Here is a 23,784-nt window from a genome sequence, read left to right on the forward strand (position 1 = left end):
GGGGGAGGGGGGGGGGTTACTGAGAGGGCTTTTTGGGGGTGGTTTTGGTGTGGAGAGAGTGTGGTTGCTATGGGGCGCCGAAACTTGAGGGGGGTGTAGAGGAATAAGGGGCAGACTGGCCGCTCGTTGGGATATTCCAGGCAGGGTTTGGCTGCTTGGAGTAGAATTGAGTCTTTTGCCCCATTTTGTGCTCAATCTGTGTGACTTTTTTGATGGGTGGTGCAGTTGCCGAGTGTGATTGGATGTTGACTGCAGTTTGTTTACTTTGTACCCGTTTGCCCCTGAATTAGTCACCCGCATCAGTTTCACGGATGTTGGATATATTCGGGGGTTTCGGACAATAAGTCGCCATCAATGTGCGTTTAATTTTAAGGGGAAATAAGGCAAAGCAACACCAAGGCATCTCCTAAGAAAAATAAAAGAAGATGAAAAGGCCCGCGTGGCCTCCAGAGAGCAAACCCCAACAAAAGGAAAACCCCCCTTCTCCAAGCAAAAATAAAAATAAATAAAAACACCAAACAGAGAAGGAGCACGAAAAAGAAGACAGAAACCACCAAGAAACACCCCTACTCCCCCCCCAAAATCCCTCACCTCCACCCCCTGTTCCCTCAACAACGTAATCGACGCCTGCACCGAGGCATATCTCTCCCGCTCCTCCTTTTTCTTCCTCTCCTCCTCCCCATCTACCACATTATTCTCATCTCCCTCCTCAACGTACTGGGCCGCATGGCGGCGAAACGGGACAGGCAGGGCGGTGATGCTGCTGGTGGTCGTGGTGTCGTCGTTATGCCGCTGGCGGAGGTGGATAGGTGCTGGGGGTGCTGTGAGAGGGGGTTGGTTAATTAGTTGGGAGTTTGGTTTGATTTTGTTGTTGTTGTAGTAGAAAGGGGGCAATCGATGGGGTAAAGCGGAACGGGAGCTTTGAAGCGGGAATGCCCAAGCGAGTGAGAGCTTCAGCCAGCAGCTCGGTGTTCTTGCCTGCGAACCAGGCGGCGCACTGGCTTGGATTGAGGCGGGGTTGGTGGTGTTTGTGGTGTTGGATTGGGGAAAGGTGATAGGGGTATGGTTGGTGTAGATAGAGCCAGAGAGTGTGAATGGTGGCATGGGGGAATGGTGAAAATGGAGGGGTGGTGAACATAGAGGAGTTAAGGGTGATAATGCTGTTATAAATCCAACGGAGGGTACAGGTGAAGAAGGATTCAAAAACTCAGAAATAGCGAGATATTGCTTCCCTTCCTTCTTTGACCTTTTTTCTTCTCAATGTATCTGTTTTAAAGACGATACATTTCTTTCCATCACCAATATGCAAATCACCAAAAGCAGGAATCCTTCACAGAACAACAATTCACAGCAAAACAATTTCTAGTTCAAATATTTCGCAGGATGCCAAACCAAAAACACCCACACAAACGCACAAGAACAAGAAAACACACAAAGAAATAAACTCACCCTCAATATCAGACTCCTCGTCCGAATCAGCAATAGCGGAGTTTCCCAACCTACCATCGGCATCGACAGCCATCCGAAGTTGCTCGACCCTATGAAAAACAGTCTGTCAGCCCAACTACACTTCATATTTTCCTAACAACAGGACTCGTATACCTATATGAACAACACCGAGAAACCTTCGCCCGAGCCCTCTCCTCCTTTTCTCCCACACCGGCCAAGGGCATCATCCCCTTGGCCACGGGAACCGCTGGACCTGCACCTGATGCTCCCGTCGTCGCGGCCGCCCCTGTAGCCCTCGCCTTCGCCGCCGCCGCTCCCATTGCCACGGCCATCGCCGTTGGCATGGTTGGTTTTATTTTTTATTTTATTTTTTTGAAACGAATGAGAGAGAGGGGCACGGCGACGGGAGGACTTCTCATTGAGGGCCTTCGGGCGGCGGGGAGGTTGAAACGGGTAGTATGAGTCGTGGAGTTGTTGTTATTGTTGTTGTTGTTGTTGGAGTTGGTGGTTAGCGGTGTTGTTGTTGTTGTTGAAGATGGCGGGTTGGTTGTGTGTGATGATCTTGAAGTTCGGGAAGTGGTTTCAACGCAGCGGGTGTGAAAGAAAGTTGTTGTTCTGCACCGTGGCTGCTCGCTGACTACGTCGTTGGTACCCCCGTCGCCCCTCAGAAACATTGAACCCCGTCGCTCCTCCTCACAAACCCCGTCGTCACTCGCCGGTCAACACCATGGACCCCACGCCCCTTTCCGAGCCCGTAGCCGAGGACACCCCACCGCCGTACCCCAGCCCATCCAGCCTGTCCTCGCTCTCCGGTGAATCCGCCCTTCCCCGTCGCTCCAGAACCCTATCAGCCGAACCCACTTCTCACTTCTCCGTGCGCTGCTGTCTGCGCCGCTGTCAACCGCCTCTGCCAATGCCACGGGCGATGATATTGTCTCCAGCAGCGAGCAGCGGTGGGGAGATAGGAGTGTACTCGGCCATTCTGTGTCGAGGCCTAAGACGACAGTTCCGGCCTGTAGAGAAGGCGAGGAGAAGCAGAGATATGCGGTAGTCCCCATGGTGTTGGAATAGAGAAGCCCTATATAGACGGGCACTCTCGCTTCCCCGTTGCGCCAGGAAGATCAAGATCGCTGTAATCGAGAACTTCGGGACCCCGCTGCTAGTGAGCGCATAGGCTTGACAGCCAGCTGCGGATGGCGCAATAGCGTCGGGCGAGGGAGTCGCTAGGGGTTGGCGGTGAAGTTGTGGGTGAGAGCGTTGCCCACGGGTTAGGAGTCTGCAGCGGGGGATACCGAAGCGGCGGGCAAGCAGACTCGGACTCTGATGAAAGGGGGTAGGAAGGGAGTTAAGAATATTGTGAGAGTCACAACACCATCAAAGACACATTGTCGGAAAGAACATTACAGAGTATACCTGGGCATTGCTCATAACACGGCCAGCAATAATGAGACGAGACAAAGGAGAAATACCTCATATCGGCACCCAATGAGAGACACACAAACAACGAACAAGTTCAGACGTGAAAATCACAAAATGAAGGTCTTACAGGTACCCGAGGCCAGTTATTTCTCACATCATCATACACCAGCTGCACCGAGAATATATAAAGCTAACTGAACCCGGGGAGCCGCTATTTGGCCAGTATTGGTGAAACAGACCGAGCTAACTAATCCACTATTGCCACACATATAAACATACACATTACTAGAAACACAGGACTTGACGAACACCTCTTAAACGATGCCAAATACAACCCAGAATATCAGAAGAATCGCCAGCCTCAGCCAACAATACATGATAAAAGGGAAATGATATCCCCAACAGTGAGACCGTGGTGGCAAGGAAGTGTTCAAAAGGAAAGAAAGAAAGAAAGCAATGAAAAGGATATTATGCAGATAACGCTGCGGGAAGCCCATTCAGACAGGTATCTAATGAAGTAAAAGAATGAGCACATAAATATACTGGACCAAACCGGATATCCTGGGCAATCCTTTTTTGAGTAATTGTCTCGATGGAGCGAACTTCAGCTGACTCGATAGGGGAACTTTACGTATATATATTAGTGTACTCCGAGCTGGTCAAAGGTATGTTCAAAGTTTAAAATAATAGTTAACAACCGCCTCGAGTGAATCCAAAACAATAGGCAAAGTAGTGCATGCATGTTGGGTATTGTAGCGATACATGTAAGTGCCTATGTACCAAAAAATGAATAATGATCCCAAAAGAACGGAGCTGTATTCAGGACTCTCTTCAATCACTCTGAAGAGGGAATCATCACATAAGCCGAGTCTTATCTGCAACTAATTACATCCAGGGTATCTAGTCTAGCCCTGGACCTCGCACACCCATACAATTTCTACGGCTGTTATTTCAGAGAATACACACACACACACATTTTGGTTCTTCTAGGAGTAGACTTCGATCAAAAGAAACGCCTTTCTCGACCCTGGGTATATCCAACCTCAAATCATACACGAATGCAACAAACGACACCTCTAGAACACGGCGACAACCCGGACCTCACCCCAAGGCAATATAAAGTGCCAACACTTGCCCTGTAAGGTCCTCCGCTCGCCCCCACTCCCCCTCCTCCTCCACCGAATATTCCTCCCCCGCATCCCCGAGCGTCACAAGTCCCTCTGCGTCTCCACGCCCCGCCGCCGCACCAATGTCCCTCCCCTCAATGTACTCCTCCAACCCCCAGTCCTGAATCTGCGGACTCTTGTCCTCTTCCTCGCCGCTGGAGCGCCTAGGCAGACGGTATCCTTCGAGATGGCGCCAGAAGTCCCGCGCCATGGACTTGGTACCATGTATCTCGCTGAACCGCGCAAAACTATCTGTCCTGGTCGCAACCAGGATACGATCACTGCTGGGCATCTCTTTCAGTAACCGCTCCTGGAGGCCTTGCGGTAACTCCCAAAAGCATAACTTGCCATCGCCTATGGACCTACTAGATGTTAGCGAGGAAGTGGGCTGGCTAGGTTGGGCTGTTGAGTGTGTAGGTAGGTATGTATGAATGAGCCCTCGCTGAGAGCTCACATCGACCCAGACTCGGGTAACTAAGCAGAGGAAATGGGCTGAACGATGCAACAACAGGAACTCGACTCCAACTCACAAGTCAGCCGAGATGCAATCATGGCATCTCAATTCTTCCACTGAGTACGACGAGGCGTCCCTCCAGTGGCACCCGTCAGCCGGTTCGAACGGGTACCCGTCGCCCTCGCCGCTCAGGGGCACACGAGGCCACTCGATGAAGCGGTCCACCGAGCTGAATGGGCAGCCGCCGTGCTTGTAGGTCTGGTGCCCGCAAGTGTACCGGATGTAGATGTCGAGGCACATGATTGCGAAGGGGGTGAGCGTGGTACGGGGGTCTGTTAGAGGGGAAGCTAAAGACGTTTATGCGGAATTGATTTGAGGAGGCGCGTGATGGGTTGTTGGTTGGTAGTTCTCTTCGTCAAAGAAACGACCAAGAGCAGGAAACTAGTGGCTGAAAAAGTCACGCAGGGTGTTGAGGGTAGAATCACAAGAGGCGAGCGACCGGCTTTCATATGTAAAATGAGCTTTAGAAGGGCTTGAAGGGAAGGAGTCGGCGAGGCCAGGACCGACCAACAATGACAGAATAGGTTCCCCCCACATGGATGGGACAGCCGGTCATACCGCTCCATTGTCGGGGGCCAGAAAACCCGAAGTCGACTGGTTTTTGTTTACTTTTGAACTGGTGACCAGGCCCGAGTGGACAATCTGTCGGGGCACAGAACGTCAAGGCGCAAGACGTCAAAGCGACGTATGATGTCAAGTCGCAGTCTCTATCGCTAGTTCCTAATTTGATATTGGGAAATATCAGCAGACGGAAAGACATATTCTCATTATTTAGGATGCAAGGAAGGAGGCTCTGCGGTTCTACATGTCCATGTTCTGCCCCGTGACCCACTAGCCGTTCCGGTTTATTCCTGCCCATCCTCCCATCTTGGTGACAGTGCAGAACGCAAGGCCCCTCCGGCGTCCATGCGGGCGAATAGGTCGTCATGTGTTGCTCATTGGAAGGGATTCAGGGGGTCATATTGGCGCCCATGCACCTACGCCCGGGAGATCTAGATTTACCTCAGCTCTGCGCATGCGGGTAGATTGGGCCCTGAGGTTAGAGACGAGGTAGTATAATGTAGAAACTCGGCATGGGCGGGCCAAATGACCCAAGTCTGAGCGGTCCAACTTTAGTAAGTCTCTCTTCAGACGAAAACATTCCCATGTGAAATGTGTTCTCGGGGTTACTCGCCCTCCAACCTATCCATCCCAGGATCTTGTGTTTCGTCTACGCCCGGAGTCTAGCCACCTGACAGACTTCACCTCCGGTTGATCCTGAAGCCAAAGGAAGCCGCCAGAACAGCCAGTCACGCGGCATGCTCTAGGGGTAGGAGTGATGGCATGTTTGAGCGCTAGCTTTCGCATCATGTGGGACTAGGCCGCGCCGTTCAGACGTGTGGCGAAGATATCAGAATCAAACACATCCATTACGTCGCAAGGATGTCGCGACAAATAGTCGTCGTCACGAGAACCCAGGATGATTTGTTTATTATTTCCAAGTGGCGAGGATATCCGATCGCCCCGTTAGCTTGTGCGGCCATGACTCATTGCGTAAGAGGTTGGTGAGGATGATAGAGTTGGCGACGTTGTCGGCAAGGACCTAGTGTGCTCACAAACTTGACCAGCCCAACCACTAGTCAATCCGGCGTTCCTCGTCAGACCGAAGCAACGAGTCGCCTTCCTGCGGTTTTCCATCCGCACCGCGGTACATCACATAGTGCTGGGCCATGAAAACCAAGTCGTAAATCATGGAAACATTCCCGAGCGCAAACTTGACAGGGTTCCCCGTAATCCCAGACCAGTCACCCTGTAAGTAACTATCAATCCCCTGCTGGCCAATGCTCAGAATACCTCCCGAGAAATCAAGCAGAACCTGCAGGATGCTCCAGCCCTTAGTAGACCGATTCCGGTGGTTGACAATGACCTGCGGCGTGTACTTGATGAGCGTGACCACCAATTTGACGTACGACACGGCGTAGATGGCGTCCAGCCAAACCCACGAGGAGACAGCCTCGTCGGTACTGTCTCGCTCCGGCGAGCCGAGCACAACAAAGAGCACGGCTACGACGCCCAGCAGGCAGCCGAAGAAGATACCCAGAATAAAGCGGCTGGGCCGGTTGCCCACGTTGGGGCCGAATCCCCAGGCGCGGGCGTAGAAGTACTGGCTGGCCGTGATGGCGGAAAGCACCAGGCCGTGGGTGGCAAATGCGATGTCGTTGAACTGCACCGTTGGGGTCAGGCCCTTGTAGCGGGCGGCATACTGGGCACGGATCAAGGGCGAGTAAAAGAATGCGCAGTTGGAGGCAAAGTAAGCGGCGAAGCCTAGAATATGTTGTCAGTACATGAACGGTAAAACCGGGTTTCGCTCGAGTTTAGTTCAAGACACAAACATACCTAAACAGTTTACCAAGGGAAAATCCACTGTAGTCCCCGACGCCGACTTGCGGCGAAAGTTAAGCAACGGTTGCGGGTAGAAGCTGATTGACCAAGCCGCTGTATAAATCACACCAAAAACAACGGAGAGAAACTCCAGCAACCCCATACTGCCGTAATAACCCGAACGAGTGGTTAAAGGAGATAACTCCAACGATGAACGAGCGGCGCGCGCTAATGCTCGACGACGGGCGTTGATGTTGGCGATGCAAGCTGCAAGCAGGGAAGAGGTTGTTGGCGCTGCAGTTGCCGTTGCAGTTGCAGGCCCCCCAGAACGACGTCGCCCTTGAAAGTTGCTTTCTGGTGGCGTGCTGTGGTGCCATTGAGATCCGCGCACGGGCCTCCAGTTGGTCCCAACCCGGCTTGCAGGTCAGGAACTTGTCTCTTTGGGTTAGCGGGATTTTCGCAGGGGTCATGAGACAGGGGCCCACACTGAATGCCGATGCACCTGCAAGAACCGACAACCAGGTCGAGAGGTCTTCAAACTAGCAAACTCCCGTTTTCTGGCTTCGTGACTTTGACTGCTTCACAGCGTGGCCATCGAGTACCCGTGGTGATTGCGTCGAATCGTGTTGCTATCCGTACGGTCTATATCTTGCTCCGTTTCGCGGTTCCCTCCTTTTTCTCTGTGTCCAAGTTCACACGTTGCCCTCGCTTCTCGAAATGGATGAGGGTGAGACCGGCGAGGCACAGGGACTGCGTATCAAAGACACGCATGCCTCTTGTTCCAGGCTATCCCTACCAACCTCAGATAGCTTCCGGAGAGCCTGACCTTCCAGTTTAACGGTCTCAACAAAGGATACCACATGTCGCGTGCGAGGACGCCATTTCCGCGGAACTAGTACAAGGCCGAGAAACTAACTGACTAGCGGATGGCTTGATCACCAGCCTTTCGGCTTGACCAACAGCTCTAGAATCCCACATGGTGAGCTGATCCCAGTCAGCTTCACCGCAGGTGCCGAGCCGTTGCATCCGCGGCTGCAGGATCCCGGCTTCCAGCTTCTGCTTTGACAGAACCAGGTTCTTTAGTTCAGTCGCATCTGGGCTCACCAAAGTCACCGACACCGATTCAGCGAATCAATGCCCCAAATCGGCCAGCCAGAAATGCGGAGGCATGGCAAACATGCATGGTGGTGACTGAGACCCTGGTTTTCCTTCCCCAACGGGAGGACAAGGCTTGGGGTTCTCGAGGTTCGAGAAGGGGATCGGACGTTGTGGCTGGACTGACTCCCGCTTCTGATTCGAGCTTCGTGATGTTGAGACTCGGGTCCCGAACCACCGGGCAAGCATGGCCATCTCACCCCTGAGCTCACCACACCGCTCCCAGCGCCGACCGGTTCGATAAGCAGCAGACTTCTTTCGGCTGGGAAATATTTGGCCGTGCCGTTCCCGGGAACACGGGCGCGTAGTTTTTCCTATTTCTGTTCCGGCACTCACACACACCTCATCAGGGTAACGCACATTATCGAGGCTCAACCCTTGCCCACTCCTACTGTTACCTCCACCATCACAGCCAAATATCTCAAACATCCATACTGTATCTCCCAGCACAATGCGACACGAACCCCCAACGTTTCTCTCCCTCCCGGTTGAACTCCGACTCGAGATATACACCCATCTCCTCGTCCTCCCACCACCACCTCCCCCCGAAACTCTCCGAGTCACCTACCGCTGCTCCTACGCCACCTCCCCATCCGGCACCTCGCCCACAGGCACCAACACCAAGCCAACCCTCCACCCACAAATCCTCCGCGTCAACTCCCAGACCTACTACGAAGCTCTCCCCATCTTATACGGCCACAACACCTTTTCCGCACACCCCGTACACCTCACGGCCCAACCAACACTCTACCACCCGTACTGCAACCCCTGCCGGCCCGTCTCAACGCCGCTCGGGCTCAACTATGCTCCCCGCCCCAAACCCACAACCACCACCGATGGCACGCCAGGCCGAAGAGGCAATACCGGGATACTGACACCCGCGCCCACAAACCCCAACATCAAGCGCATCCGCCGCTGGCATCTCCGTCTACGCGTCGACACCCCATCATCACCATCGCCCCCCAATCCGAACCCAAACCCCAACTCATCAGACCCAACAACAGCAAAAGCCCCCCCAAACCTCGCCGATCACCCGCACCCACACCCTTTCACAGCATTGAACAACACCGAATCCCTACACATCCATCTCTATCGCAGTTCACCCCTCAGGAGTGGTGGCATCGACGTTGGTACAGAAGCGCTGCAGCAGCTGGAACATATCCGTGGGATACGTCGGGTGCGGATAACGGGGGTTGTGGGGGCTGGGTTGGGCGGGATGGAGGGGGATATTGAGGCTTTGAGGGGGCGGATGATGAGGGGGAGGGGGAGAATAGGGATGGGGATGGTGGAGGGGCAAGGGTTGTGAGGGATAGGCGGACAGCTAAATGGAGAGAAGGGGAAGGGTAGGACGGAGCATGATAATGTGCGATGATACAGGAGCCTTGCGACATGACGGTTACAACGGAACAATTGAGAAATGAGGGACGAAACTGGGTGATGTTGTTAGATAAGACTTGTATAAAGACACCGGTTCCTCTCACCACACATATCTAATCCTAAGCTGACAAATATCTATTCACCTGTCTACCTCTACTTCGTCTACCTGCATCACCATATCTACCCATACCTGCCCGTACGAGATCGCACTTATAGGACCACAGAACGCGCACCCTCTCTTTCTAAGGTAGACAAAGAAGGCAAGCAGGTAAAGATACCAAACCTCTCCCTCCGCCCAACTGGCTCGGGAAAGTGCACAAAAGAGACAGACAAGATATAAGAATACAAACAACAATACTTGCATTATCGCCTGTCTTCTCTCCATTTCCTAGTCTTGTCTTGAAACTCTTCATCATCTTGTCTTGTCTACCGTCTCTCTCTCTCTCTATCTATCTTGGTTTATTTTTACCAGCCAAATTTGCTCCAAACCAAAGAAAGTAGTAGAAGCACAAGACAGGGCGAGGGGAAACACAAACAATACATCCCCCCCGAATTTCAACAAATGGAAACACTGGACATCGCGACAAGATAACAGAGAAAAAGAAAGGGGACAAAAAAAGCGAAGCAGCAACCAACAAATTGTCGCCCACGCCCTTTTCAAACAAAGCGACAAAAAAAACAGGAAAAAAAAACAAATAAAAAGTAAACCCCCATAAACGCCTATTTGCCGCGAATGCAACAATGCAATCAATGCAAATGGTCTGTCTGTCTGTTCGTTCTCATCACCGCTCCCGGGAAAGGAACTGCACGCACACAGGAAGAGAGACAGAGAGACACACATAGACACATAGTCAGACACATACAACTTGTGTCCCTTTCCCGGGTGGACTTGTTTGAGTCGGTGCCGATGCTGATGCCGATGCAATGCGCAGTCAGGGACCATGCAACTCCTCCTTCCCTTCAGTCGAATTCACATCCTCTCTTCCCCCTCTGTTCATGTTCATATTCCCTTTCTCCTGGTCTTCGGGGGTGGTTGGTGGGTTGAGGATTGAGGTCCGGCAGCGTGATGTCGACGGGGAGCTGTCCTGGGGGGTGTCATGCGTATGCGTGTGTGGGTGTGTGTAGGTGTAGGTAGACTAACGGTAGAGAGTGAGTGCCGACTCGCTCATCTGTTTCACCCATCCGCCCGTCCGTCGGCCCGAGCCCGTATTGCCGATCATACAGCCGAAGCTGAAACCCCGCCCGTTCCGGCCGCAACCCGCATTTCTCCCGATAAAAAAACCAGAGATCCCGCCTTTCTTCCCGTCCATGCTTCATATTCCTCGTCGTTTTCCTCCTAGTGTACTCGCGCCCCCCCCCATTACGCCTCAGACTTCGGCCCCATCCACCCCGGCAACGCCTTCCAGCCCTGGGCACTCGGCCCCAGCGGCGCACGCCCAAAGTGCTCATCCAAATCGAGCAGGACCTTGAGCGCATTCCGCGACCGCTGGAACGGACTATCGACCGCCTTCTCCTTGAGCGTGGACACCGCCTCCGCCACGCCCGCCGCCACCTTAGCCTCCGTCGGCTTGCCCGGAAACGGCAGCACATTCTGCAGCAGCTCGTACGCAGCCAGCGTGAAGCCGAACTGCGGGGAGGAGCGGAAGATACGGGCCGGCCCGCCCTTGAAGAAGGCGCGGAAGCCTTCTTCTTGCCAGATGGTCCGGGCCGCGTGTCGCAGGCCGGTGTAGGCTGTGTCGCCCTTGCGGGCTTCGACTTGGAGACGGGTCTTGATCACGTCGCAGGGGGTGGTGAGGTAGGCGGCGGGCATGCCGGCGATGGCGCCCGCGGTGAGGAGCTGGATGACGCCGAGCTTCTTGGTTTGGGACTCGCCGAAGAGGTCGCGCTTGAGGTGGGAGTAGGTCGGGAAGTAGATGGCGGAGAACGGGACGTCGCGCAGTAGGCAGGCTGATGCGCCCTTGTATAGGCCGACGAGACCGAGGTTGCGCACGATCCAGATGGCGGAGCGCTTGGGGGCGCCTTCGACGCTCTTGGCGACCTCGCCTTGGACTTGAAGACGAATCTTGACAATTTCGAGGGGGTTGGTGAAGACCTGCACACACACACACACAAATGTCAGTTTTGATGTTCTTTTTCATCGGCCACTGTCTCATGATTCCTAGGACCCCAGGGATCGACGGGAGGGACGACATACAACTTGGCAGGCACCAGCGGAACCACCAGCAAACACCTCAGACCCCCACCAAATCTGGCCAGTCTTCTTGTCCGTGAACCAGTTGCGCACCAGGTCGTTGACGGTCAGCTTGATCGCCTTCTCGGGCGCAACACCGACCAGCTGCGGCAGCACGCCCGAGTACAGGCCGCGGAACCCTTCATTGCGGATGACCTTGCGGAAGCAGTCGATCGAGTTGTTGTACAGGCGCTGGCCCGGGTCGGCGCCGCGCTGGTTCTGCATGCGCGTCTTGACCAGATCGATCGGGTACACCATGAAGGCGCCAAAGGCACCGGCGATGGAGCCGAGACCAAAGTTGTACGCCGATTCGACGGCCTGGGAAAGGAAGCTCCGGCCGGCAGCCCCCGCCGCTGCGGCCACGCGGCTGTCCTCAATCTCGTCGCGGCGGCGCCACGCGGCGTCGAGCACCTTGGTGAAGTCCTTGAGGCCAAGGCGGCCGGACGGCTCGTCGAGGCTGGCGAAGTGGAACAGGATGTCTGCCTCCATGGGCGTGAACAGCGAGAAGCGGGTGATCTTGGCGGCTTGGTTGAGGAACTCGGCGCGGGTGATGCGCCCGTCCTTGCTCTTGGAGCAGGCCCGGCGCACGATGAGCTCAACCAGATCCATCTCGTTGATCATGTTTAAGAAGGCACGGACGTTCGCGTACGAGATCTTGCTGCCCTGGGCAATGTTGCACAGCGTGTGCAGGTTCTCCAGCAGGTGGTCCGAGAGCTTGTGGCGTGCGGTCTGCTGGATGATGGTCGCAAACTCCTCGGGCTCGATGAAGCCGTCGCCGTTCACGTCGAAGCGCTGGAAGGCCTGGCGCACGCGCTCGCCCAGCAGGCCACGCAGCATCTGGGAGAACTGCTGATAGTTCATGTTATGCCGGTTCGACTTGCCGCCAATGTACAGCTTTGCCCACTCGCAGTTCCAGTCAAACGGGATGCTGTCAGGCCCCTTGTTCAGCTCGTACAGGCGGCGGAAGTCCTCATACTTGACATTGCCCAGCCGGTCAACGTCGAAGAGGCGGAAGGCAATTTCATATTCGGCATCGGGCTTGCTCAGGATGTTCTCAAAGTACCCCCAGTCGGCGAGGGACAGCTTGCCCTTTTTCGTCCGGTCGGCGACGTGGAACAGGATGGAGTATTGTTCCCTCTTGATCTTGTGCTATTCATGCGGAAAGACGAGAAATAAGTCAGCCGGAGATGCTCATGACGTTCACGTGCGCTCCCGCACGCGCCATTTTTTATTTGCCTTTTCTTTTCTCCTTTTCTTTTCCCATAAAAAGGTAACACAAAAAAAACCCCAATTCAAACTCGGGGACAACAAAAAAAGCCACTCACGTAGTCTTCTTGCGGCGGGGCAATGGCGTTGATGAACTCGTCCGGCCCGAGCACCAAGTCGCCGGTCTCGGCATCCTTGACAGCGAAGCGGTTGAAGCGCGCTTTGGTCTGCGCCGAGTACTGCTCGGGCTCGACAGAGCCGACGAGCGTCTCCTTGACGGCCTCTTTAACAGTTGCGGCTGTTGACATGGCGGCGGCAGCGGGTTGGCCCGAGAAACGTTGCCGGAGTGTTGTGCTTTGTCTGTCTGCCCTGCTCGGGAGAGGGGAGGGGTTATGCGGTCCGACAATTGTCCTCTTTTTTTTTTCTAGCCCTCTCTCGTCTCGCTCGTCCGGGGGGGTCGAGGGTTTCGCGGGGAGGGCTTGCAACAAGTTGCCGAGGAGAACAAGGGCGGGTCTTTCGTTGCGAAGATCGGCGCACCACTTGGCTTAATAAGTGGCTCAAAGCGTGCGGTGGGTGGAAGAGGGTCTTCGATGTCGCAAAATGCGGCGGGGGGGTTGAAGGTGAGGGAAAAAAAAGAATAGGGAAACAAATTCGGTTGTAGTTTTAGACAACCAGTCTCACGCCTGCTGACTTCCCGCTGACAGAAGCGAAGGAACCTTGCCGAAGTCTTTTTTTTCTTCTCCTTCTGCCGTCTCTCGTCTCTTCTTTTCTCACCAAACAATCCAATTCTCAACTACAAATCCCCCTCTGTAAATGCGCGCATACGCTCCGAGAAGGACAGGTTTGCCGAATTGGAGCAACTTCTTGTGAGAGGTGGGTATGGGGGGCAGTCCAGGGGGTGGAAGAAGACATAACCAACCCTTGACCGAGGAGCCACGATGGCGCCGCTGAAAAATCGAAGGACATGCTATTTTTTTCTTCTCAGCCGGGCCCTTCCGTCCAATCCGGTCTCGCAGGTGCCAGGTGAATGTGGGGGAGTGGGGGGCACTGAGACGAAGTCTTGGCATTCAAGTCGCATGCGGCGGGTTGCGGCTGCGCAGGGAAGAGGGCAGAATAGCCGGCAAAAGTCAAAAAAAAGTGGACAAGCAATGAGGTTCTGGTTCTGGTGCGGCGACATCTCACAACCTCTCGAACCCTGGGCTGGAGCCGCTCGACGGATTCCCCCCGCATCCCGCATCCCGACCGATTCACTCCCCTTGGCCCCGAGCGCTCCGTTCTCCTCCGATGCGGGCCTTACAACAAGCGGCTTTACGTAAACCGCCATCCGTAAAATGTGTGACAGCGCGGGCATCACGCCGTCAACGCCAAAAGCCCCTCAGCGAGTTGGCGGGGAAATGCGGGGAGAGTGTCTCGCTTGCCCTGTCAACCCTGACTTTCAGATAGTTTGAGGAATGGAATGCACAGTCCACTGCGTAAAGACTCTGACATATGAATAGCTGGTGTACAAAGCGTCAGCCGACCTCCGGCCGTCGGCATCCGACTGCAGCTGGCAGGACGAGTGTTTTCTAGAAAATATGGGGCCAGGGTCCTCCGCAACCAGCCGCGCACCGAATGAAAAGCTTGTTTCTGGCGATCGTATAGGGTCGTAGAGCGGGATGTCTGCAGTACCGAGAGCAGCAATATGAAATGGGCAGAGGTGAGAGGAAGACGGCACGGAAGAAGTCACATGACCCAAGTCACCAATTCATGAACGGTTCACTCTATTGTTGAATAAAAAAAAAACTAGCAATTGGGCCGTCAAAACGACAAATGCCCTGTGATATGTGCCTGCCCGAAAGCCCAGCCTCCCTTCCTGTCCATCCGTGATATTCGCGCCCCAGCCATAATACCCGAGTATCCCCTCCCAGACTTCCGTGGGAAAACGAAAGAAGAAAAAAAGAAGACGAAACAGGGGTGACAAAGGTATAAGAAAAATAAGAAAAAAACGGATAGATTCCGTCGCCAGAATGACCCGCAGCCGAAATCATACTTATACATGTAGCCTTCTATAAAGCACAACCGGTCCGAGGGAGGACCGTAGCCACCGCCGAAACGACTTGAGACCTCCCAAACCTGCCCTTCCGTTCCGCCGCCCAGAAACGCCGTATTGCCTGTGTCGATGGAATGAAGTGCCTCGTCATCATTCAGCCATCACTGGCTTGCCTCTTGCTGTCCCAAACGCAAGACGGCCTGATCCCATTTCCCATCAAAAAGTTTCACTTCGCCGTTCTTGCCGGCAATGCCAACCAAGTCTCATCCCCGTGCGGCAGCCCATCCGCTGGACGGAAACCGGGAATTTTGCGAAAGCAAAACATTTCCCAAACGGATATCGGGGCGGGGTGCCGAGGACTGAGAAGAACGAGGGGAACGAAGAAGAAAAGGGGAAGGGGTCCCAAACAGAGGGAGAAAAAAAGAAAGAACTCGTAAGTCGCATTAATTCGTCATGGTCAGCTTCGGTGCCGCCGCTTCTCTTCGCCGTTTTGTTTGGTGTGGTCGGCGTGCAAACCGGGAACCGAATAAACAGAACGATCAGATCCAAGGATACCTGGTGACTAACCAAGCGGGCCATCCAGTCTGGGCCCTTTCTCCCCCTCTCTCCATGTTTCCACGTGAGAGCAAGCTCAAGCGACGCTGAACTTAGGGATCTGATGCGTAGAACAAGAAAAAAACAGTTGTCGATGACGGTAAGTCACAGCAACAGTGTATTCAACATCCCTGATAAGGCCACGGCGCGGTGCGTAGCGGGAGGTAGAATGAGGAAGACTGTTGCCGGGAACGCCCGCCAGGTGTAAAAAGATATTAGGGACGCGCAAGTGCAGAGGCACCAATATCGGCGTGTGACGTCGAGAGGGAAACACGCCGACGGATGGTGAAGACGCCCTCCAGCGGAGGTGCGAGCTTAGTGTGAATGAAGTGTGTACAGAGAAGACAAACGTAAGGTGTAAGGACGTCGCAAAAAGTCAAGGCGAGACAAAAAAAACAGAGGTCGGTCGAGATGTACGGCTCACGGAAAGGCCTGCGCCTAACCTTGAACCGCGGAGACAAGGCGGGAGGCCTGGTATTGGGAGCTCAGCTTGTCGCTGATGGTGGATGAGGAGATGCTCTGCTCCGGAAAGTCTCCGTCGTAGAGCTGAGATAGCGTAAGACCGGTCTCCATCTTGCCCGCAATGATAGCCGAGGCTCCTTTGTACTTCGGCGACGCGTACTTCTCATACACGATGCTGTGATGTTTTTCGGGATACTGGCAGCACTCGAACAGAACCTTGATCAGCGGCTTGAGTTGGCCCAAGGTGTAGCCGGAGTAATGAACATGGGCGAGAGTCTGAAAATAATTAGCGGGGGGCGGTCTTTTAGAGGAAGAAAGAGAAGGAAGAAAAAAGTGTGTGCTTACCCAACCACCCTTATCGAGGAACATGCGGGAGATGCAATGGGCACCCGCCGCGAGGTAGCTCGGGGGGCTGCTGACAAAGCGCTCGTCCATGATAGTGATCTCCAGGAAGTACTTGGCGAGGGTACGGGTCTCGAGATCATAATCATCCGCCTTGCTGATGCGGCGAAGGAAGCTCATAGGACCGGGCCACCCGAGCTCGTAGTGGAGCATGCTGAGCATGAAGCGTTCGGCCTTCAGAACCTCGTCGGCACTGTACCCCGAGTCTACCATGAAGACAATCTCCTGGATTGACGGACAATTGATCTCTTCGTACTTGGCCGCGATTAATAGGGCGGTGGCGCCAACGAGCTGGAGCTTGCCGAGAGAGACCACCTTGACGGAAAGGAACCGGTCGATGTAGTTGACGGCCAAGAACAGGGTCTCGGGCAAGAGGCAGAACCTACCATGGACTTGAACAATCCAGTCCATGAGAACAGAGCGCATGGACCACTGAATTTCGGTTTGGTCATCCATGTAGTGCGCATTTGGTAGCATTTCAGCCTCGAGGTCCCGCATGTAGGTGAAGATCTCGTCGCCATACTCGGCAACCATGCTGACATCCCATGCCTCCTCCTCGATCTCGTCCTCGGTCTGGTGGGCGGCGACGTAGTCCCTGGCCAGGTCAAGCTCGTCCTCAACGCTGGCGGTGACAGCCGGAGCGAGCAGGGTCGTAGGGCCGCTTGTGGTGTTATCTCCGTGCGACCGATACGAGTGCGCAGTAGTGTAGCCCTGCTCATCGTAGAGCTCCTGCTCCTCTTCCTCGTCCCAGTACTCCTCAAGCTCGGCAGCCGCCGGCAGCTCAGGCACGTTCTTGGGCTGCACGGACGCGTCGTATTCATTTCGCTGCGTCGTCTTGGAGCTCGCCCGCTGAATCTCCACGAGGGCCTCGCGGAGGGCATCTTCGTCATCTCGCAACAAGTCTTCGACGGCATCCTCGTAAGCGGCCTCAGTCACGTTGTCGTCGATGTCGTCCTCGTCCTCCGTCTCCGTAAGATTGTCAGATTGAACAGGTAGAGCGGGCTGAAGTCGGAGGTTATGAGAATCGGAGCGAAGAGCTGGTTGGCTCTTGGAGTGACGCGGGAGCTTTCCGGGCTTGGTCACCAAAACGGCAAGGTCATCAGCGGGAGAAGGCACGTCAGAGTGGATGCTGACCTCCTCCTCCTGACGATCCTGGTAAATGGCTGTGATCTTCTTGGAAACGCCATTTCGGAGCGGGGCCTGGGCGAGAGAGACTCCGCCATTCTGTTTGTTCGAGAGGTTGACACGCGATGTCTGCTGGGCTGGCTGCACTGAATTGTTTGATCGCCTCGAGAGAGTACTGGCAGGCTTGTTGCGGTTCTCCTTGGTGTTGGCCTTCTTGTTCTCCTTGTCCTCGATTCGCACGTCGCGAGTGTTGATAGACGCAGTGGCCGGCTTGACAAAAGCCTTGACACTATCCTTGTTGACTTGCTTACCCGCGATGTCGCTAGCACGGACCCTAGCAGTGTTGCTGACGTCGCCAAAGGCAGTACGTTTCGGGGGGGCATTGAGTGCGCTATTGCCGGTCATGGCTTTTAGATTTCCAATGGACTTAGGTCGGTTGTGAATAGGTTGTTTATGGGGGACAAGGTTCTCGTTGCCGGAAATGGGGGCGGCGGCGCGGATAGGACGCTGGGGCTAAGTACGGGTCTTGGTTAGTTTGCTGTTGTAAGAGAAAAGACGCGTTGGTTGAAAATTGTTTCGCGGGGGAAAGGGGAGAAAGAAAGTCGCCCGGGGAGGAGCGAAGAATTTGAAATTGTGCAGCGGCCCGCCATTGGAATTTGGGATGAGACTGCCGCGGAGGGGCGAACGCGTTTCCATGGTAGGAAGGAACGCACGAAAAAAAGAACAGAGAGAAATGCCACAACGATCACTTACTTTGGCGTCCATCTTGGGAAATTGCGCGGAACGACGATGCTAGACTATGCTATGGCGGATGCGTCGCGCAAATGGCATAAATTGGCGCTGGTCACGGCGCGCACTTGGGGTTGGAGATAGTTGGCTAGAAACCCTCACCACAGCATGCGCGATGTGGTTCGAGGGTGGAGGTGAATAGACCGGCGGGGCGCGTCGGCCTACCAGAATTCGAATTGTCGAGGGTGGGGTTGAATTCGCAACGGCCGAAACCAGGAAATGAAATCAAACTGCGCGGGAATACACAAGTTCAAAATTGCGCTCGCTGGGGTTCAGTCGGTTGCGCCGTTTCGGATTTCGCAAAATCGGTGGTGTCGAGTCGGCCGCCGACGATCCAAACTGTTCGATTTGATATGAAAAGATCGTTGCGCAAAGTGTTTGACGCGGCAAAACGAAACGCGCTCAGAATGAGGTCTCGAGCGCATGCATAGGGAAGGATGGTAATTAGTTGTGTAGTAGGGATACCTTCTCCGACCGGCCGTTGCTAGTGGGAAGGAGGAGGAAAGGCTGCGGGATCGTGGGGCCAATGTTTTCTTTTCTTGCGCTGCAGCCGTACTGCCCCCAAATTTGTGTTTACATTGTAACAGGGCCGGTAAACACAAATCCGTCCCGATAAAGCCTAGGAACGGTCCGTGCCATCCCTGCTAGCCGTTGCTCCGCGGTTGACCAGTGTATTGTTCCATCCCAGTGAAACATGACGTAACCCCACTTGAGACTCCAAAACTGTGGGGCTCAATAGCCGTCGCGTCTCCTAAAGTGCAATCAAAAAGCGTCGGGCTTGCCTATCGGCCTTGACCTTCGTGGCATTGTGTTAAAAATGCATTTGTATTGCCCGTGTGCATCCATTAGCCCGAATTATGAATTTTTTCTACGTGGTCAAATTCTTTTCACCCACAGGATGTTGAAGTGGATGGATATTTTCTTGTGCCGTCCAAACGCGACCAGCGTTGCATTTCAGACGCCAGCTAGCCGCGCAGTCACGTGAGCACTGTAATGAGGAAGAAATGGCAAGTCTTTCCCAGCCCTATCCGTCTTCTTTCCATCTCATTTTTTATCTGAACAACCTTCTTTTTGCGAACACCATCAGTCGAGTACTTCGCATACCACTCGAAACTCCGAGCTTGGGCGCCCACAAACTCAGGCGCGGCGGGGATGGCCCATTTCTGGCGGCCCAGCGAAAAAAAAACTGACCAGTAAGGTGACCAGCGCAGAGGGCGGGAAAGCGCAATGTTTTGATGTTTTGGTCCAACGACGCCTGCGGCGCGCGACGAGCGGTCGCATTGTTTGAGCGGGGCTATTTTCAACGCAAAGCAAAGCCCCGACTTGTTGGAACTTGCGCGTTGCTTGTCGCCTTCGCGGCGCATCCTCCCCGCTGCCCGCTTCAACTTGCCTGCTTTCCCCCATTGATTTTAGGGCGACCATTGCCGGAACTGCCGAGTTGGGAACCTTTGCGGCGCACCTGGACTCACTGGAAAGACTCTCACATCCTTTTCGGGCTGTCCAGCGCGCCCTGGCCCCTTCCCACAACCCCGCCAAAAGTTAGGAGACCCGACCCCCTCTTTCATGGTGTCAGGAATTCAAACAAATAAAATTGTGGCAACGTAACGGCCAGGGCCCTCACACATTCGCCCGACCTTTTGGTGCGGATGCCGTGCTGCATCTCTGGCTCGCTCGGCAACGCTCGCATGCTGTTACGACAGGGGTGGTTCAACAGCCTGGAAGCTTGGCACTTATCGGACACTGCGCAAGTGTGCCCACTGCCCTCGGCCGGCGCAACACGGCCAACAAGGGGCGATTTCAAGATGAATCTTCCCGGCTCTGGGACCCTCACTGCATCCCCGTGCTGGCGGGAGGTTTTGGCAATAAAGGATGTCAGGAACCCCCCGACTCACTTGCGACAAGGCCAGCAGACAGACCGTCGGCGGTGGATCGCAGATCGCCAACTTAAAACGGGCAAGGGTCCATCAGCCGTGGGACCTGGGACGGGCAGCCATAAGCTGCGCCAGAAGCGCCCTGTCCGAGAACTGCGGGTGAGCTCTCAACCAACGGCTGAGGTTCCTTCTCAGCCATCCACCCACCGATCGAGCCATCCGTGCCATCAAGGTGGGCGACCGGCCGGAACGCAGGTCTCCAGAAGAAACCACGCTTGCCACCGCCGGTGCACGCGAGAATCGCTCACCTCCATGCAATCTGCAGTCGGGTGGAGTGAGTGGTTCGATGGTCTGCCGATAACTCGGAGAGACTTGCGGGCAGTGGATGCCCACCGAGCCACCCCGCGGCAGCCAAAAATCGCCTGTCGGTTTAGCTCCCGTTGTTGATTGTTCTCCTGGCGGATTCGAGAACCTGATTCGACACAGTCCCGCACTTGAAACTCTGCCAGCGCATCGAGCCGCCGTCCCCGATCCTCCCTCCATTCTGTTCCGCCAAGTCACAGTCAGAGCCAGCCAGCAGTGCCAGCCCAAAACAAACTCTCCCAATCCACTACCCGGCGCCCGCCGTGCCGTTCTCCCCGTTCACGAGGTTGTGGCCCCTGCAGTCTCAAGGGCATTGGCGAAGCCGCTCGGTCATTTTCCCCGGAAGCAGAGCCCCTCTGTTGCTCGCGTCTCGCACCCAGGTAAGACACTGGAGGCTGACCCCAGGGCCTTCGCCCGTTTGCGACTTGGGCCCACCGACTGGACCTGCCAAAGAACCTGGCCTAGAATGCGCGCGTCTTCAAACACATACTCCGTACGCCCTCACACATTCAATTATCGGCGCTTGCACTCAAGCGCGCCCCGTCCCAGTCTTTGAGTACATCAACCTTGCGCCGAGCCGTTGGCCTTGGGCAGTCTTGCGTCCAGCATGACAGCGTCGAGCTTGCAGTGTTCAACAAGAGCGAGTCACCCCCCTGCAAACTAGGTGGACAGGCTCTTCTATTATTGGTCAGATGACCGGCCGCAGCGACTCCACCTGCCACAGAAGTCGGGTCACTTCCATTCTGTCGCATTCGGTGTTGAGCGCGAGAATCCAGCCCTTGGTCAAAGAGGGTCGTGTGCCCAAAACCCAAGGGAACTGGACCGCGAGAAGAGTCGCATTCGTGCTTTCCATTAGCCCAAAGCCCAATCTCTCGAATATCTTTAAGAGCGCAATACCCGGCTCCTTACCCACCACCATGATCTAGCGCGCACGGCGTGGCGGGCCAAGAATGGGCGGGCTCTTGGTTCGTCGTTTTTGGTCGTGACCCTGCAAAAGTGCGTCCCGACGTCGCGAGCAACACAACCACCAGCCGTTCGCAACGGGCAAGCGCAGCTGCAGCCTCTCCGTTCACTTCGAGGTCAGGACCACGTTCTTCTCACGGACAGGCTGTTGCTAACTGCACTCCTGATTGTTTTGATTTTGTGCCCAGCCTCCGGCGCACTTGCCTTGCGCAAGTGATGAAGCACACCGTTTCTCGATGGATCAAAGACGAATCTGGTCAAAAAAAATACACTGTGCGCACACTGTACCACGAGGAGAAAAGGTCCAACGCTTGTGCGGGGGCCGCAAATTCCAGCAAGAGACAGGCAATATCCGTATACCAGGGTTAAAAAGAAGAAAAGGCGCAGGAGGAGACTGAAAAGAAAGACCAGTTTCCTGGAGCGCCCAGGAAGGTCTATCTGTACCCACATTGACCGACTTCTTCGCCGCCGCTGTGTGACTTCAGTCAGAGAACGAAAAGCCCTGTCGCGAAAACCAGGGCACAGCTCACTACCGCAGTGCAGCGACCCCGTCCAGATAACCTAGGGAACCACCGATATAGTATACTGCAAACCGAATTTGTGCGCTCATACACAGTAAAATATTGTAGATAGTGAGAGCCGATGGGCAGCGCGGCAAGTTCCTTGGCGTCCCGAAACTCAAACTGGTTCCAAGATTTGCTGTCACCATTTCCCTTTGCGACTTCCCGGTTATGGACGATCTTCAATTCGCCCACGGACGGCGACCTGAGGAGGAGGCGCAACAAAATGGAACGCCCGGCATAGATTGCGACACTGGATTTGCACTCAGTGTAATGTCGCACGCTCAGGAATTTACAGATGACAGCTGTGCTCGTCGCGTTGCTCGCAAGCTGACCGCTCCAATAACAAGTTCTTACGGGAGAGTAACTGCCAAAAGAAGCGAGTTGGCGACCCGTGGAATCACCTCATGTCCACTTTGAGGCGGCCCGACATGGGTCGACCAGGCAGAGCGGTGGTGCTGGCGATGTGGATAGATGCAAGCGCTGTCTAGACAGTGCGAACAGCCCAGCCCGACTCCACTTCTCGAGGGTCTGCGCAAGACAGCAGAAGAGCATGCGACGCAAGGAAACAACCCAAGAATAGGGCATGATGCATATGGAACGGGACGAAATAAGCTAGAGATACTCAAGAAAGTCAAGATAATATCCGTCCTAGGTGTCGCTGCGGAAGAATGGCCGAGTCGAGGCAGCGAGCCTGCACGGTAGCACAGTGTCGAGTCTCGGGACTGGGCGCAAGTGTGAGAAAGGTTCGCTGAAAAGGGTGCTTCCAGTGTGTGCGATTACCGGCATCTGCCATTTTAATGCAGAACTTGCGACTCCTCCGTCCTCTTTCCACGCACAACCTCCGAATTGCCGGACTCGAACCATCTAACCACCCCAGATCCGCCTGGTAAGTCATTGCTGCATCGCATCGTCTGCTTTTTTCCAGTTGCTTCCGCCTCCATCCCATCCACTTGCTCGCATTTTGCCCTCCGTGGCCTGGTCGCTCACCGTTGCTCTAGCCCAGTTCCCGATCTGTCTGTCTGCGTTCTGCGTGCGAACTGCTCGTTGTGCGCAAAACCCTCGAGATTGGCCCTGTTTCTCTCCCGACGCCGCCGCTCCCACGGTTTCCCAGTAAGTACCCACGAGTCTCTTCTCATATGTGATCGATGCCATCTTTCCATATTCGCCCGTCATCGACGTGATACCACAACACAGCTGGGCTGGTCGCAGAGCCAACCAAGCTCGCTGGCTGCTCCATGCGCTCGGAGTCGACCGCCGCTAGCAGCAGCAGCAGCGACTGTCACCCTTCTTCCCCTCGTCTGCCCACAACCCACACAACTTGACCGCAACACCGTTTGCATCAACCCCATCCACGCCATATACTCCATTGAATGGCATCAATTCTAACTTTCGGGGTCTAGCACAGGTCCCCACCGCAAAATCAAGCATTAGTAACACACCCGCCGAAACCGACAAACACACAACCTTGGAACCCCTACGCACATACGCACAGTTTGACTCCTCTGAGAACGACCGGTGTCACCCTGCACGGGCATCACACTCAACACCGCCTTCCGGCCCCGGGAATATTCTCATTCTAGACCTACCCGGCTGGAATGGGATTATTCGCCTGCAAGCCGACGTCCCCGACAAAAGCCCCAGAACTACCCCGACCACGACTGTGACCCCACCGCCTCGGAATCGGGCATCGCGCCCAGTTACCCCATCACTCGACCTTCCTCTCGCTGGTCCGCGACACAAAAGGGT

At 54.9% G+C, this 23,784-nt stretch overlaps 5 protein-coding genes across 5 annotated transcripts; 1 reads left to right on the forward strand and 4 right to left on the reverse strand.

Annotated features, from left to right (window-relative positions):
- Positions 1 to 3,969: 3,969 nt before the first annotated feature.
- Positions 3,970 to 4,788, reverse strand: C8A04DRAFT_30283 (uncharacterized protein; the record flags this gene model as incomplete). The annotated part of the gene is made up of 2 exons (XM_062781323.1): positions 3,970 to 4,396; positions 4,565 to 4,788. The coding sequence occupies 2 exons, from the start codon at positions 4,786 to 4,788 to the stop codon at positions 3,970 to 3,972; spliced, it is 651 nt and encodes a 216-aa protein (XP_062635536.1).
- Positions 4,789 to 6,163: 1,375 nt separating this feature from the next.
- Positions 6,164 to 7,072, reverse strand: C8A04DRAFT_13471 (uncharacterized protein; the record flags this gene model as incomplete). The annotated part of the gene is made up of 2 exons (XM_062777726.1): positions 6,164 to 6,852; positions 6,925 to 7,072. The coding sequence occupies 2 exons, from the start codon at positions 7,070 to 7,072 to the stop codon at positions 6,164 to 6,166; spliced, it is 837 nt and encodes a 278-aa protein (XP_062635537.1).
- A 1,443-nt stretch (positions 7,073 to 8,515) lies between these two features.
- C8A04DRAFT_38550 (uncharacterized protein) lies at positions 8,516 to 9,370 on the forward strand (the record flags this gene model as incomplete). The annotated part of the gene is made up of 2 exons (XM_062784266.1): positions 8,516 to 8,820; positions 8,920 to 9,370. 2 exons carry the CDS (start codon positions 8,516 to 8,518, stop codon positions 9,368 to 9,370), a joined length of 756 nt encoding a protein of 251 aa, XP_062635538.1.
- Positions 9,371 to 10,801: 1,431 nt separating this feature from the next.
- Positions 10,802 to 13,185, reverse strand: C8A04DRAFT_30286 (mitochondrial carrier domain-containing protein; the record flags this gene model as incomplete). The annotated part of the gene is made up of 3 exons (XM_062781324.1): positions 10,802 to 11,533; positions 11,636 to 12,820; positions 12,997 to 13,185. 3 exons carry the CDS (start codon positions 13,183 to 13,185, stop codon positions 10,802 to 10,804), a joined length of 2,106 nt encoding a protein of 701 aa, XP_062635539.1.
- A 2,753-nt stretch (positions 13,186 to 15,938) lies between these two features.
- C8A04DRAFT_38552 (cyclin-like protein) lies at positions 15,939 to 18,254 on the reverse strand (the record flags this gene model as incomplete). Its single annotated transcript, XM_062784267.1, has 3 exons — positions 15,939 to 16,238; positions 16,308 to 17,996; positions 18,243 to 18,254. 3 exons carry the CDS (start codon positions 18,252 to 18,254, stop codon positions 15,939 to 15,941), a joined length of 2,001 nt encoding a protein of 666 aa, XP_062635540.1.
- Positions 18,255 to 23,784: the final 5,530 nt, after the last annotated feature.

The sequence above is a fragment of the Dichotomopilus funicola genome (genome assembly GCF_033296635.1).
Source record: "Dichotomopilus funicola strain CBS 141.50 unplaced genomic scaffold C8A04scaffold_48, whole genome shotgun sequence".
Lineage (NCBI taxonomy): Eukaryota > Fungi > Ascomycota > Sordariomycetes > Sordariales > Chaetomiaceae > Dichotomopilus > Dichotomopilus funicola.